The sequence below is a fragment of the Anser cygnoides genome, chromosome 2 (assembly GCF_040182565.1).
Source record: "Anser cygnoides isolate HZ-2024a breed goose chromosome 2, Taihu_goose_T2T_genome, whole genome shotgun sequence".
Taxonomy (NCBI): Eukaryota; Metazoa; Chordata; class Aves; order Anseriformes; family Anatidae; genus Anser; species Anser cygnoides.
The window spans coordinates 86,850,672-86,866,360 of record NC_089874.1 but is presented as its reverse complement, the minus strand read 5'-3'; the positions used below and the strand labels follow the sequence as shown (position 1 = coordinate 86,866,360).

The window sequence follows — 15,689 nt, the reverse complement described above, 5'->3', positions numbered from 1 at the left end:
AAGTTCAACAAGGCCAAGTGCCAGGTCCTGCACCTGGGGCGCAACAACCCCAAGCAGAGCTACAGGCTGGGAGATGAGTGGCTGGAAAGCTGCCTGGCCGAGAAGGACCTGGGAGTATTGGTTGATAGTCGGCTGAATATGAGCCAGCAGTGTGCTCAGGTGGCCAAGAAGGCCAACAGCATCCTGGCCTGCATAAGAAGCAGCGTGGCCAGCAGGTCTAGGGAAGTGATTGTGCCCCTGTACTCGGCTCTGGTGAGGCCGCACCTCGAGTACTGTGTTCAGTTTTGGGCCCCTTGCTACAGGAAGGACATGGACGTGCTCGAGCGAGTCCAGAGAAGGGCGACCAAGCTGGTGAGGGGTTTGGAGAACAAGTCTTACGAGGAGCGGCTGAGGGAGCTGGGCTTGTTCAGCCTGGAGAAGAGGAGGCTCAGGGGCAACCTTATCGCTCTCTACAGTTACCTTAAAGGAGGCTGTAGAGAGGTGGGGGTTGGTCTATTCTCCCACGTGCCTGGTGACAGGACGAGGGGGAATGGGCGAAAGTTGCGACAGGGGAGTTTTAGGTTGGATGTTAGGAAGTACTTCTTTACCGAAAGGGTTATTAAGCATTGGAATGGGCTGCCCAGGGAGGTGGTGGAGTCACCATCCCTGGAGGTCTTTAAAAGACGTTTAGATGTAGAGCTTAGCGATATGGTTTAGTGGAGTACTTAGTGTTAGGTCGGAGGTTGGACTCGATGATCTTGAGGTCTCTTCCAACCTAGAAATCTGTGATACTGTGATACTGTGATACCTTCATTCCGTGTAACAATAATATCAAAGTCTTTAACGTACCCATAGGTTCGGAGAAGCAAATGTTAAAAAAAGCTGCTTATTTGGAAAAGGTCATCTGTGTATAAATAAATGTGACACACTGGAGTAGGATGCCTCTATACAATCAGCACTAAATTCAGGTATCTAGTTAAGCAACCAACCTAAAACAAGCCAGAAATTGCTTTTATAATCAAAGGAAGGTGATTGATTTCCCTTAAGTCCTCCCAGATGGAAATGTTGCCTACTTAACCTTCAGCTTTTCAGGTTTCTTAATCAAATCTAAAATAAAAAAACAACTCACTATCCCCCCCTCCCCCTCCAAAAAAACACAACCAAAGAACAACAACAACTATACAAAAACAAAAACAACAAAAAAACACCATTCTGGGGAATATGAGCTTCTTTCAGTGCCTGAAGACTCTTTTAGTCCACTTTGTCTACAACGTAATTGAAGGGTATTTCCCTAATCACAATTTCCAGTGCTCTCAAAAGTAAAGTCTAAACAAATTAAAAAAAATCATACACGTCAAACCTTTAAAAACAAGTAAAAAAAAAAAAAAAATCGTTCCTGTAAATCTTGTAAAATTTCAGTTTGGAAAATATATCCTTCATGTGAATTTCCCTTTCCAGCATGGGCTATCCCAGTGGCAGCCACGCTCCAATTTCTTTTACTGGTGGATCCTTTACCTTTGTGTGGATTAGTTACTGTCCTTGGTAACCTCTGTAGCCTACTGGCACAAAAGTCTGACATGATTGTGTCAGGGAGTGGGATAAGAAAGGCTCCATTGCTTTTGTCTAGCATAGAAGACATCACCTTAGTTACATCACTGACCTTAGTGCAAAGTTAATAAAGCTGGGTCTTCCTTCTTAAATTTGTCCCAGGAGCTGAACATTCTCCTGTGCATAGCAAATATTTGTACAACCTCATAAATGTTTGTTTCTGCTTGGTCCTGCTGTAGGTGAAGGTAAGCAGAAGCATTAGTCTCTGCTGTGCCCTCTTCATCACAGAAGCTATAAGAAGAACGCTCAATCACACTCACCCAGTTTGTTAACTAAATATGAGATCTCTCTTGTTTCTGTGGGGTTACAAAACAGAAATAATATTTCTGAGATCACAAGCTGTGTCTGCAGCCAGGCAGACTTAGATCTACCCATTGACTGCAAACACTCACATGAGCAGTCCAGAATGCAGGTTGTGAGCACAAGCCCCTGTACAACTATAACATGAGTTACACCAAAAATACATACAACACTGCATATTTTCTCATATTTGTATACAGTAGAAGACACTCCTACTTAATGTGAAGCCTGACAATGAATGATAGTAGGTATAAATCAAAATCAATCAAGCTGACTGGTCCACTGAATAATTAGGTCAATACAAATTAATTTTATAAAATGAACCTAGGGAATTAAATGAATAGTTTGATGTATTTTTTTCTTTAATTTTCTTATTTATTATGTATTTTTACTTTGTTAGTGGATTGAAAAAAATCCTATATTTGTGTATGCACTATACTCACACCGTGCCCTTTCATGACTATCTCTCTGGAAACACTTTTCAATTATAGCACTTTTGTGCATAGTAAATCGGACATAAAGATGGATGACTGACAGCAGGGGAAGAGGAGGAGGTATTTCACAACACTACTGTCCTTCAAGAGAAAACGCTGAAACTGTAACCAACTAACTATAATAAATGAGTACCTGACAAAAAGAAATGAGCTGTGAAAGTAAAAAAGCTACCCTAGGATGAATACTTCAGAACTACTTTGTCACAGTAATCCTCTGTAGGTAGTGTGCAATCCTAGCTAAAAATACTATCCAACAGATATTAAATATTTTTATATAGTGCATGCAGGTTTAGTTAAATTACAGGATAATAATTATTATTAAAAATAAAATAAAATGCTTGCATTCTTTCCAAAAGAAAGTTTCTTAACAGTAATATAGAACTTGAAAACACAATATGAAACTAATTCAGGGAATGCAATTGGAAAAAAAAATAATAAAAAAAAAAACCTCAAACCTTTACGATCTTTGTTTAACTCCTTTTTAAAGAGTTAAGTCTTCCACTCTGCCTGCCACATTACGCTGAATCTTATCACAGACTTTGCTGAAAAAAGACATGATAAAACTTTCGTCCCATTCTGTTGTTGCACTGGGACCAAGGCTCTTTCTAAGCCAAGCAGTGTCTGCAAGGCTTTGGGCTTATCAGTGAGCTGTAGCTGGAACCAGCATCACCTTGCAGCTTGCCCTGACTATGAACCCTATTACTTCACATGCGTGGTAGTTTTTAGCATGGCCAGAGAAATATTCAAATTTGATACAATTGATGAAGCTGAACTAGTGACAGGCATCACACGCTTTTTACTTTGATCTTTATGAAAGTCTCAATTCACTCCAAATTAATTGTCCCTTTTGCAAATCCTCTCAGAAAGTGGGAAATTGCAAGTAATGGACTTCATCTTTCTTTGTCAAAGTGTTCTTATTAGATTGTCCTCTCTACTCAAGGGAAAAATCTTACCAAGAGCTAAAACTCTTACATGCAGATGTAGGAGTGACAATAAGAATACAAGCTCAATGCTCACCAGGCGAAGTTTTGCAAAAGATGACATCCAGAAATAGTCTTCTGCTTTTCAGTCTTCAGCTCAGACATCATGAGTGGACTGTATGCTAAGCAGGCTTGGCAGTCTATTTCAACACACTCCCAAGAGCTCTTTTTTTTTTTATTTATTTTCTATTTACTTACTTCATCATGAGGTTTTGTGGGAAAATATTTCCAGAACACATAACAGCAACAAAGTTTACAAGTGTGGCTGGTGGAGACTGCAGGTCTTAGGGCTTTAGTACTAAGGATATTACCGTGACATATTTCTCATGAGCTCTCAGCAGCTCACCAACTAGCAGAAATTTGGAATGCCATGAAAGCCTTCTTGCAGCAAAAGACTTGAGCACTGGCTCAACTTGAGCTGCTGGCATTAATTACTCTGGTGCTTGAAGTGAGACAGTTCACATGCTCAATACTTTCTGAAACAGTGTGATAAAATGTTTACTTTGCGATGCTGGCTGGCTTATCCAGAAGGATGAAGCAAGCTCAGCACACTTCAAAAAGATATCTCTACTGAAAATCCTCAGACTGACCAAAGAGACCAGATGATCTTCTCAATCCTAAGGGAAGTTTGCTCATATTTGAAGCAGTCTTTCATACGATAATGAGGGAAGGCTGCAAAATATGCCCTTCCTTTCCTTCACTATGCAGAGCCACGCGTTTTCACGTCCTCTAATACTGCAAGAGGAGAAAGGCTAGTTAATAAAGAAATCAAATGATGAGGGACAAAGAACCTCAACCCTCTTTTTGAGCAGGCATATAAACTCAGGATGCTTGTGTTTCTCATTTTCCTTGGGTAAATGAAACATCATCCTCTACAATCAGTCATCATGACCACAAGTGGTGCTAGAGAATTGTCACAATCAGTTTTTCTGTCCTGCTGAGACAAATAGTATTTTCTACAGGGCCAGCCAGACCAAATCAGCTTTACAAAGTAACCATTCAAAAAGGACTATCTGCAATTTTGTGTTGTAAGCCAAGCAACAAGTGAGGTACATGGTGGCTCCAGCAGACACCAGAGGCCTGCTGACCCTCCTGCTGCCTTGTGATTCTCTCTCAACCAAATTGTTTCTGGGCAACCCGCCAAAACAGTTGAGGCACAGCTCTGTCTGTTCAGCATCGCATCCCATGTAGTGACTGCCCGGAGACATGTTCTACAATACGGGCAGAACCACTCTGGCTTGGAGACTCTTCGTGAAAAGAAAATGGCTGGGTCACTGTAACACTCAGCTGTGCAGCTGGCTGTGGAGGAGAGGAGGAGCCCCCTTACAGTCAGCTGGACTTGGATTCAGCTCAAATTCAGTCATCGGGCCACCAAAATTCAGATCATAACTTATTATGGGTTCCTGAAAACTTAACTGCCAAGCTTAACACTCACTACTACACAAATAAAAACTGTTCTGAAATGGAAAACAAACTAACAAACAACACACAAAACCCCCCATCCCACAGTACAATCTAATCCTTTTCACAAAGCAAACAACTTCACTTTCTTCTGAACATCGACATCTTCACTAGTTAAGACTGTGACAAAATGAAATGTAAATTAACACTACCTAACCAGGCAAATGTGAGCAGACGTGTAATTTTCACATTAGACTTTAGTGAACAGCAGGCATTCAGCCTGAAGTGAATTAAAACGATCAAAAACTGGGGAAATAGTCAGTCATTCAAAACATACTTGAGATATTCAAGATATCCCTAATCCAAGGCTAGGGCACATCATAGGCCATTTAGCATAAGAAGAAGCTGTCAATAGTTTTGTCATCATCATCGAACTTAAGAATATCATAAGATGAAAGCAAAGGTACTGAGGCATATTCATTCTTTTGAGATGTGCGTGTAAAATTTCCAGCAAGTGAATTACAGGAAGAACACACTCCTGTCATAGGAACATGTAAATACTTATAACCGTATTACACCTAGTGTTTTTTTTTCCCTAAAAAAAACTCACATCATGAGTATTGAAGAAAATAAAAGATCTCAGTTGAAGAATAGGAACTAAATTTCAGTTATGTACTAAATTATCAGACTTTGACAAATATGTCCAATATTTTTAATTTGTATACAAACATGAAGTCCCATTGAAATGTATATGAGTTTCCTTGTTTGCTCAGGAATTACTTAATACTTACAAGATGGGGGTTCCCCATAACCTTTTTCTGTCTTGGTGTAAAATCAATACATTGGGAGTTCCTTCCGCATTTGAAGGCAGATTTAGGCAGAGTAGTCCAGGTTCTCTTACCAGATAAAATGATGGAGGAAGAAGGCACCCAGCCAAAGGCTGTTACGTGTTTCTAAGCATAGCAGAGCAAAAAGTGTCTCAAAAAAAGTATGATGTGCTATTTTTCAGACCAAAGAAGAATACAAAAGGTACTCAACAACAGTTTAAAAATAAAATTTCTGGTTGAGATTTTGATAAAATTTGAGCCCAGAATGAACTTCCAGATGTACAAGGAACTTGTAACATCAGTTTCATAGGCTGAAGCAAAGCTTTTAGCAGAAATGCTGAAACAGCATTGAACTTCAGAGTGCTATTTGAATACCAGTGCTATAATTAATACAGTATGACCTTGTGTAAACCTTATAAGTTTGTTCATGAATATGTAGAATGCAAGTAACTGCACCATTATGAAAAAGAGGGGTGCTTAAGGATCTGACACAGCTACACATTTAACACATTTAATTCTGTTCATAATTTTCCCTTGAGTATTTTTCTGAATAAAAATATTATAGCAGTAATCAGAGGACACTGATCTATTCAAACTAAAATCTTCTTCTGCCCCAAATTACAACATTAGATTTTTATTTCAGCTACATTTCTGAGTCATCACAGATTTCAGTAAGGCATAATCTCTCTCATACCCTGCATAAATTTGCCTCCTAAAATTTGTGTGTAAGTGGGACGCACCGTCATTGTAGCCTCTCCAATTGGTTTGTGACTTTTTCCTAGATTGGGCCTTTTACCTTCTTGAAAAGGTGAAACATCATCCACATTAGAATGACCACATTAGATTGACTCTTTATTCATTTCCTGTGACTTTTCCAGTTTTGGTTTGTGCTTTCAAGGTGAGGAACATGGCAGTCAACGTTTATACATAAGTTAGTGAAAGTTTTAGGCCTTTTGAAAAATACATTTTGTGTATTTCATGCCCATGAAAGCAGCTTGTCTGCAAGTTTTGCATTGAGGTGCCTGAAATTAGACATTTAAATTCATACTTAACTATCAACAACATCAAAACTGCAAATGAATTTCAGAGTTGATGAGTCAGTGGTAGTCTAGAAATACTCAAACCGTCTAAAAAGCAGGCTTTTATTGAGAGCCTATTCACTGATTAGAATGCCTGCCACTAGGTAAGTCTAACTTACCTAGTGGCAGGCTAGAGAGCTTGCTCCTTTCTAGCTTGTTTTAAAGGCAAGAAAAAGAAGTTCAGTTCATTTTCCCTGCAGTGAACTATGTTCCACTATGATACTTTGGAAAGTATTATCGAGTTTATAAAGACAGTTTTTCAAAATTCACTGTGTATAAGTAACACAGAACCTCCAAGCTAATAAATTTAAAAGTAAGCAATATAGTCATTATTTTAACTTCTATTTTAGTATATAAATATGCTATTGAGCTTTACGCTGGAAAGAAGAATGTAGAAGTCATGATCAAGGTACCTTCATTTATATTAAATGTATTTATTGAATTGGAAATTATCTGGTCGCTATTTATACAATATGTAACAGGAATTCTTGGTCTCTTCAAAATAACAGAGAGTTGACATTAATCCTTCAGTTCCTCCACAGTCTGTTGTTAGCCTGAGTTTTGTCCGCTATAACCTAACCCTGGATTCTGACAGGCTTCTTATAGAGCATGGACTTTCTGTTACTTGATGCCAAGACTGCAAGGTCAGCTTGAGAAGAGCTCCTAGACTCTAGAAAAAGTAATGGGAGATGCTGGACGGGTTGGCAAGTCCAACATCTCTACACTCATGACAGCATACAACGAGGAAAAACACTGCACGCCATTGATAGGAGGAGAACCAAAAAGAAGAAAAAAATCAGCAGCAAAGGTCCTAGTCCTAGTACTAGAAGCTAGCTCCATTATATGCATCTGAAGGTACTCAGACTTTGCACTGGTCATTAAAGACAGATACACATTTTACCTTCAACAATCAGTCCTTTTACATATATATATACACACATATATACATATGTGCATACAACTATATCAGTTTAGTATCCTAAGAAGTTTCATATATACATATAAAAGGTTTCTTTATATATATATATATATATATATATATCTAAGAACATATGGTAAATACTACTGTCCATGCTATTTATTTTATGCTGCTCCCACATTTTCCTTCGTCAGTACGCAGCAGAATGTTGTTTTCAAAAGAGATTGTAGAAGTTTCTAATAATATGAATCAAGCGTCTCTGGATGCTTAGAAAAGAACCAGAGGAGAAATAAGGCTGTGGGATAAATGCAATGGCTGTAAATGTCTGGGAAACAAATCGTTTGTCTGCAAAACAGATAAAAAGAGTTGCTTTCGGGCTTCACAGTTAACACAAATTGTTGTAAAAAGGTAATTTGTTCCTTCTAAAAGTTGACCTGTCTAGAAAATACTAAGCCTGTTACATTAAATTCATATTTTAAAAGCGGTTTGTCCCTTTGCTTTTCTACTCTGAGAACTTGCTACATATTTTTTTTTCATTTGAAAGAAATAATTCTACATATTTTCTGAAAGATTTGACAAGTATGAAAATAAGAAGTAGTAAAATTTGAAAAGTATGGGGCTTTATGAAGAAAAACTACTGGAGTTATTCTCCTATAGAATTTCAAATTTACTAACATGGGGGGAGATATCTATTTTAATATATTGCTGATTTTCACAGTCACCCCTATATGTCACCAGTGTACGATGAAAAATTAAATAGAACATGGAAGAAAGAAAAAGTCAGCATTTTATGATTTTGAATCTTGAAAAAGGTTTAGAATTTTAAAGCAATACTTTCTTAAAGCTCCTTAAAATCCTCAGATTACATTCTATTACCTTACATTCATCTCCAATTCATGAACAACAAAAAAACCACCACAAAACACCACACTATCTCCAGGTTCCAGATTGTACATCAGGATGAAGACTCTTGAAAAGATATTATCTGATGTTTTTTTCAGATGGTCTTTGCACAGGGATGTACTTCTGATAAGTAAACTTGACATGTCAGGTTAAAACAGTATTGTACAATGTGTCTCCTGTTGTTAGTAAATTTCAGATTAGGAATTATAAAACCTCCTATAAACAACTGGGACTCAAAATTCATTTTTCACTTGATTTTCTGTAGTAAGACTAAATGAATCAGAAACTACGAAACAAAGATATAGTATTTCACAAACACCACAAACACAAATAAACAAGTCATAGCTGAAACCTGAAAAGAAAAAAAGAAATCAGGCTTTCACAGAGCTTAATGAGGTAAGGTACTAGTATCTCAGTGGGGTGGTAAGTAAATTGGGTGATTACTCTAATACATGTCACATTGAGGCCTGGCAGTTTCTGAAAGATGAATATTAAGAATAAGTTCATAAGTGATAGGTATAAAACAGTATTTAGAGCTTTGAATTATCTAAAAAATTTCAAAATATTTGACTTATGTGAAATTAACTAGCACAATATTGTATTAAAGCTATTCTTTTATCAAATCATCAAAGTATGCAAGAGTGCAGTTTGTAAATAACCTCTTTCAGGAAAGAAGAAAATAACGGGAAAAAAAAAGGTCTGATTTTGCTGCTGTCTTTCATATGATTTCATACTGATTTCAGCTGGATCACTGTGTGACTGGAGTGTTCCTACATAGTGTTTTTTAAAATGTATTAAGAACTTGCTTAAAAATGATAACGAATAAGCAGGTAAGAGTACTAAAATTGTAGTTAATAAGCTACTTTGTAATTGAAAAAGCTAAGAATATCTCAACAAGAAACTGAGAAACGGGAAAATCAGTAGAAAGAACAACTCATCTAATATAGCAAAAAAAAAAACAACCCACAAACCAAAGACCTGTCTGCTTCTATATAGTAAGAACTGCAAACTGTTTATTGGCAATGCATATAGGAAGGTTTATATTATAGCACCTCTGAGACGTTATTTTAAGCTTTCAACAGTGAATGCCTCAGAAAATCAAATGTCCAGAAGATTAAACAAAACGAGTCCTGGCATATTTGGTAGCATTAAAACTTATAAAATACATCCTGATGTCTCTAAAATCTGTCAGCATTAGAGATTTAGGGACATTTGACAAATAGTTTGAAGATCATTCTCCTATGATATACTGAGCACCACCACTGAAAATCCTCGTGCAACTGCTATTAACCAACATCCCTTCACAGACCAGCTCAAACAAAAAGAGAAAAAGAAAATGGTGAAGGACAACCAAATGAGAGTCTTAGAACAAACTCTCACGTGGAAAAGGGCAAAGAACTTTACCACATACACACAACAATGTTTCAGCCAGCAACCCCATCACATCTTCTTGCCTTACATTATTTCCCCATCCAGTGATATCTTGAAATGGAAATCTGAAGCTTATATCCAGTCATCAGTGGAAAGTGTGAAAGCTTATTGGGGGTGGCATGTATTTAAGGAATGTTAATTATCATACTAGCAGCACAGAGTATGCACTACGCTCATCAGCTCTTGTAAAACACTGAGCTTTCTAATATTTTCTTTCTGACATTCAGCATTTCCTCCAGATAATGACCCCATTACCTTAGATGAATACAACACAAAAGTCTAGGCACCCCCTCAGAGGTCAGCTAATACTTTTGTCCCTTGCACAGCCTCAAATTTTACATTTTATTCAGACAGAAAGATTTTCAACAGCAACTGAGGAAAGGTAAACAAGAAAGTTCTTGCTAGTGTGAAGCAAAAGCAAATTCAACCGTCTCCAAATGTTCTGGCTTTGCCAAAGAGCATCCACACAGACTAAGTGGGATGAAATTATCTAAAGAAGATGGATGAAGGCCAAATAAATATCCGAAGCAGATACAGAGGGCAGAAAGATGCATCTAAGAAATAAGGAGGGTTTGAGATCAGAAAGATATTAAAAAGCCATAATATGGCCTGGTTTTAGAAGGAAAGAAGACCAGCCAGCTCAGGACAGGCATTTGAATTATTGCAGCTATCTGGGAAGGATTCAGGAGGTATAATATGCACAGTCTTTTGCAGGCAGATATGAGCTTATTTCGCACGAGATGACCAGAAGCCATTCTGCTATGACAGCATACCATCAAGCACTTGGTAGTAAGCCTTGCTGCAAAGCAGTGTAAATATACTGTGTCAGGCAACGTACCATTCTCGTGTGGCCACAAGTCCTCAGGCTGACCCAGAGTGCAGGCTACAGTAAGCTCACATCAGTTTGCAAATGGGCGTGCACATACACTCACAAAAAGAAAAGAAAGAAAGAAAGATAGATTTCAAGACCAATGTGCAATGAATCCAACAACTACCGGGTGGGAAGAACCGAGGTTTGCAGGAACAAGGATGGGAGAAGCAGTTAGGAAAAGTTAACAGGAAGACAGATCATGGTGTGGGGAGACCAACACTGAACATGCATGTTTAGGGAAGGGGCACAGTGAAGGCCCAAATTTATAAAGGACATTTCTTACAAAGGCAGCTCTTTAACTGAGACAGATTAAACATCAGAAGTGTGAGAAGTATTACATGGTACAAGTCCTTATGGAATGACTTCTGTCACAGTGATATGAGCAACTTTTTTTCTAGGGACTTGAATGTTTTGTATAGAATTATATTACCAATCTCTTTTCAAAACTCTTCAAAATTAATACAACTCAGATACAAATACCTAGCTACAAACACACAACCTGTTATAGCTGATATATGCATATACATACCTGTATTTAAGTCCAATACAAGTATATTTGCAATCAGTTATTACCTTCTGTATTTCATTCTCTTCTGATTACATATAAACAATCACTAATAATAAGTATTAGTTTTTCCCTTAAACTTTTCATATTTCAATTCTGAAAGGAAGATAGTTCATTTGATGAAAAGCACAAGGAGAAAAAGGTGCTTGCTATACATACATAATAAAACACTGCTATTTTATTTGCCTCCTAATCAAATAATGTATTTTGATTTACCTTTATCTGATGGATTTCTGATTTATATGCAACATACAACACATATTGTATCATTGATATATACTACTCACCTAACAAATTTCCTGTGATGTATGTAAAAATATTAACTAATTAATCTTCATAACATGTCTTTGAGATAGATTACAGAATCTCTACTATGCATGCAGAAAAAAAACACACAACACTTAGAGAACTTGCCTAATAAGTTAAAGCATATAAATGCACTAATATGGATCGGAATTCAGAAATTCCTACGAGTCAATCCTTTTGTAAGGCTTTGTCAGAACTTAAACTCTTCTTACTTATCCTATTTTCAATCTCACATCTACCGTGACTTTAAGGAATAGATAGGTCATGTTGCATATGTTTATGTAAGTGTAATTTGGTGTTGCATATACGCATTTGGTATATAAATATAAATACATACCATATTTTCTAAGGATCTATTTAGGTATGCTGGGTGCACAATGTTAAACTGGTTCGTCTCTTATTCCACTCCAACTTTCATCTTCACAGAGCAGAAAAAATGTACTTGATGCATTTATCAGAACTTTATCAATGGCATCGGGAACTTTTAAGGCATGTTACTTTTTTTAAGCATCTTCATTACTTTTTGTTTTAATTAAATTGGATGTAATAGTGACAACATACTGGCTTCACTTAAGCAACTGGGGGAATAGGAAAAATCTACAAAGAAAAAAACATCTGTAATATACAAACTTTGATGAGAAGATTGGTCAAAGCCATTAAGAAAAATGGCAAACTTGTAGAGATTGTTTTAGAATATCCTACAGCTTGTTTTCTAACTAATTTCAGACTTGAAGTTTACTGCACTGAAAGTCATCTTCGTTGCTGACAGACAAATTATTTATTTTACAGATGCCTAAGAATGAGAAATAATTCAAGATAAAGCAATATGATTCAGGCAAAGCAAATGTTTTGCTGTACTCACCTTAGGCACCCAGTGGCATTGCGCAGCACCTGTGATGAATGGAGTTGTATTTTATGATCATCCTGGAGCGGAGAATTTTCCCATCCAGAGTGAGGGATGATCACTGCATTGGTCAACACTGCAAGGGCATCCTGGATGATTGGCATTTTCAGTGCATCACAGGAGGATAGATTCCAGAGAACTCCTACAAAACAACCAAATGACTAATAATTAACACTTTTTTTAAAAAAAAGATTGAATAGTTTTAGATTCAAAAACAAATGCCAAAACCAAACCACATTATCGTTGCTCGTAACGAAGCTGTTCCTGTCAAGAGAAAAAAAAAATCTGCATCGTAAATGGGGCTGAATGATACCTGAACACTTTCACAATAGGAATACAGCCTTGAATACACAAATTGTCACAGAACCACTGGAAATTTCTCAGAGCTAGGCCTCAGCTCATTCTTACTTTCCTTCCCATGGAAACAGCAACCTGGCTTGACAGCTAGCCTTGAGGGGCAAAATTCAGTTTTGCCTGTATTGCTTTCAAGTCTTGAACCAACAAGGCAAAATATTATAATCACCACACATACATAATCACCAAGGTTGCAAATACGAACATTAAATTACACTATCAAAAAGCAAAGGGAGTGATGGTGGGCGGAAACTGCTAAAGACCTAAGAACGTGGGCTCAAACATTTATAAATATAAGCAGCAAGAACACTACTTGCTCCAGGCTTTCTTTAGCATTCTCTGTGTTGAAGGAGAGGTATAATTAACAGGAATCAACCTACTTTTTTTGGTTTCCCTTTAAAAGTAATTACTTCTACAGGAAGACTGTTTCGGTTATACAACTCCATGTTTTAATTATTTTATACAGAACTGTATATAAAGGCAGTTTTGCATTTTAATGTAAAAATTTTGCTTAGCATACCAGTAAAAGTCCAACTTAAAATCATCTGTATATAGTAAACAGACAGAAACTGACAGATTTTAGCTAGATACAAAAAAAAAAACAGAAATGAGAATACTGCTCTTTTTTTTTTTCACTTGTTACTTTAAAGAGTCTTTGTTTGATTTCTGCTACGAATGCCTTTATGAAAAGTAATACAGTATTTAAAGGAATAAAAGCATTCAGAATGATATTGATATTCACTTATCTATAACCTGTTCTTGGTAAGCTTCATTGGCACATCTACTGTTCTTGAAATACCTAGTATTTTGCAGGGTTTATTGAGTATAAAAAACAATGCAGTTGTATTTTTTTTTTTTTTTTTTTACATTTATCTAGATAGGTGTAAATGGTATGCAAATCTTTCCCTTTCCAAGGTCTGATTTAATACTTATACAAGGCAGTGTGTTGCTTCTCTGCAAAGAAGTCCTGTTTCAGATCTGAAGCAGAGAAGAGTTCTTTGATGGTAACAAAATAGCACTTTGGGCTTCAAGAACTAGTCACAGACTGGAAAAGCAGAAAAAAATACAGAAGAATAAAAAATAAGAGCTCTTTCTAGCAAAACGTAATGTACTATCTGTTATTCACTAGGTTCTTACTAATTAAAAGTAAACTCACGTAAACTTCATCTTTATTCCCTTGTTATCTACTTTAAATACACTTGATACTGTGTACAAGAGCTTTTGCTCAATAAACTTCCATAGGAACTGGCCAGCTCCAAATGAAAACCTACTCATTCCCTCAAGAGCCAGAAAATAGGGTCTGGTTTCACTAACTGGAAATAAAACCTTCACAGTAACAGAATGAAGGGATCACCAGACTAGATTCAGCTGTTCTGTGTTCTCCTAAATGATAATGACTTAAGGTAGAGTTAAACAAAACCGTGCTGCCTGGTAAGCCTGACAGTCTTTGAAGTTGTTGAACCTCACACACAGTTTAAAACTATAAGATAATCTTCCGTGCTATAGCAATGCCTTTTACCTAATTTAAAGGTGTTTTTTTTTTTTTTTTTGATGCTACCAACTACATTAATGAATGAAACAATTTAATTCTGACAAGTTATATTTTATTTTCTCAGTTGGTGGACTCTGCTGCTTGCTGAGGTCGGCATTTTAAGTGCCTCCTTGTACCCTTCCTTAATTAAAGGATTTACAGTTATAAAGGGAACTGGGAGTTCATTTCCCATTACTTTTGCTCAGAAGGACCTGGAGTTAATTTATGTGGAGACAAAGAAGATAATCCCTTCCCTGGACTTTTCAAGAAGCAGGAAGAAAACACGAACATCTTTTACCTGAGGCACCTTCCAATGTGGACATATCTCTGGTCCGTATGACTGAACACATCTTTCAAGCCCCATATGCATTACATTCCCTTTTAAGACTACAGTAAGGAGTTAATCATAGAGATCATTTGTCACTTTGCTCTGAAAGCCCTGACTGAATTGGCTTTCCAAGCACAATAAGCAAATCTGAAATAGCACTCAAAGTGCCTTGACTGCCCCCTAAATATTTGTATGCTATCAGCTGCCCATAGGAGGAGAAGGGACTGAACTCGGAGTATCTATGATTCATCGAGAATAGTGGAACCTACCCTGCTGAATATGGATTGGAAGAGTTGTTAATCCAATCTAGTCACTTAACTCAATATAGCTTACCATCTGTAGAACTACTTTTGTGAGGGGAGAGGAAATAAGGAACTGGTCAGATCAATGTTGAACATCTCTTACTCAATCACTTGTGTTCGTCGTACCTTATCTTCTCCTTGGATTTAAGGTTGTAATACATTGAAAGGAGGCATTTTGTCTCCCTGTTTATTTGCAAGCCACTTCGGTTTCTGTTGAATGCTGTACAGAAAGTGAAAAATAGCCGCACCAGACTGATCATGTTTATTTGAAGGTTGAAGCTTTCATCCTTACATGAAAAGAATTGAAGACCACAGGAAAAGTATCTTGCAATCTCATTTTGAGTTTAAACGTGAGAAACTCGTACTGAAAGCAATCCAGCTGGAAGATGGATTTGGGGTCTGAGTACCAATTACCAGTCTGCAGACATCAGATGAAGGACTCTTCAAAAGAGTCTACTGGAATGCTTGCTATGGAGATCTTGCTGTACCAAGTTAAATCTTCTGGAAGAGCTTATCAAAGGACATGCATTTACTAGGTTCAACAGGTTGTTTAACACACTAGAGAGAAATAATCTTTCCTAAGAAGGCCTTTCACAGACGACAACAA

At 37.1% G+C, this 15,689-nt stretch overlaps 1 protein-coding gene across 12 annotated transcripts in view; it reads right to left on the bottom strand.

Moving 5' to 3' along the window:
• Positions 1–15,689, bottom strand: part of CTNND2 (catenin delta 2) — a 648,554-nt gene that overhangs the window by 120,334 nt on the left and 512,531 nt on the right. For all 12 annotated transcript variants that reach the window (XR_010829527.1, XM_066992559.1, XM_066992566.1 and 9 more), the window contains one exon: positions 12,526–12,709. Coding sequence is in view for 11 of the 12 variants with exons in the window: in XM_066992559.1 (XP_066848660.1) it covers positions 12,526–12,709 (184 nt within the window). In the remaining variant the exon portion in view is untranslated. The remainder of the gene's footprint in view (positions 1–12,525; positions 12,710–15,689) is intronic.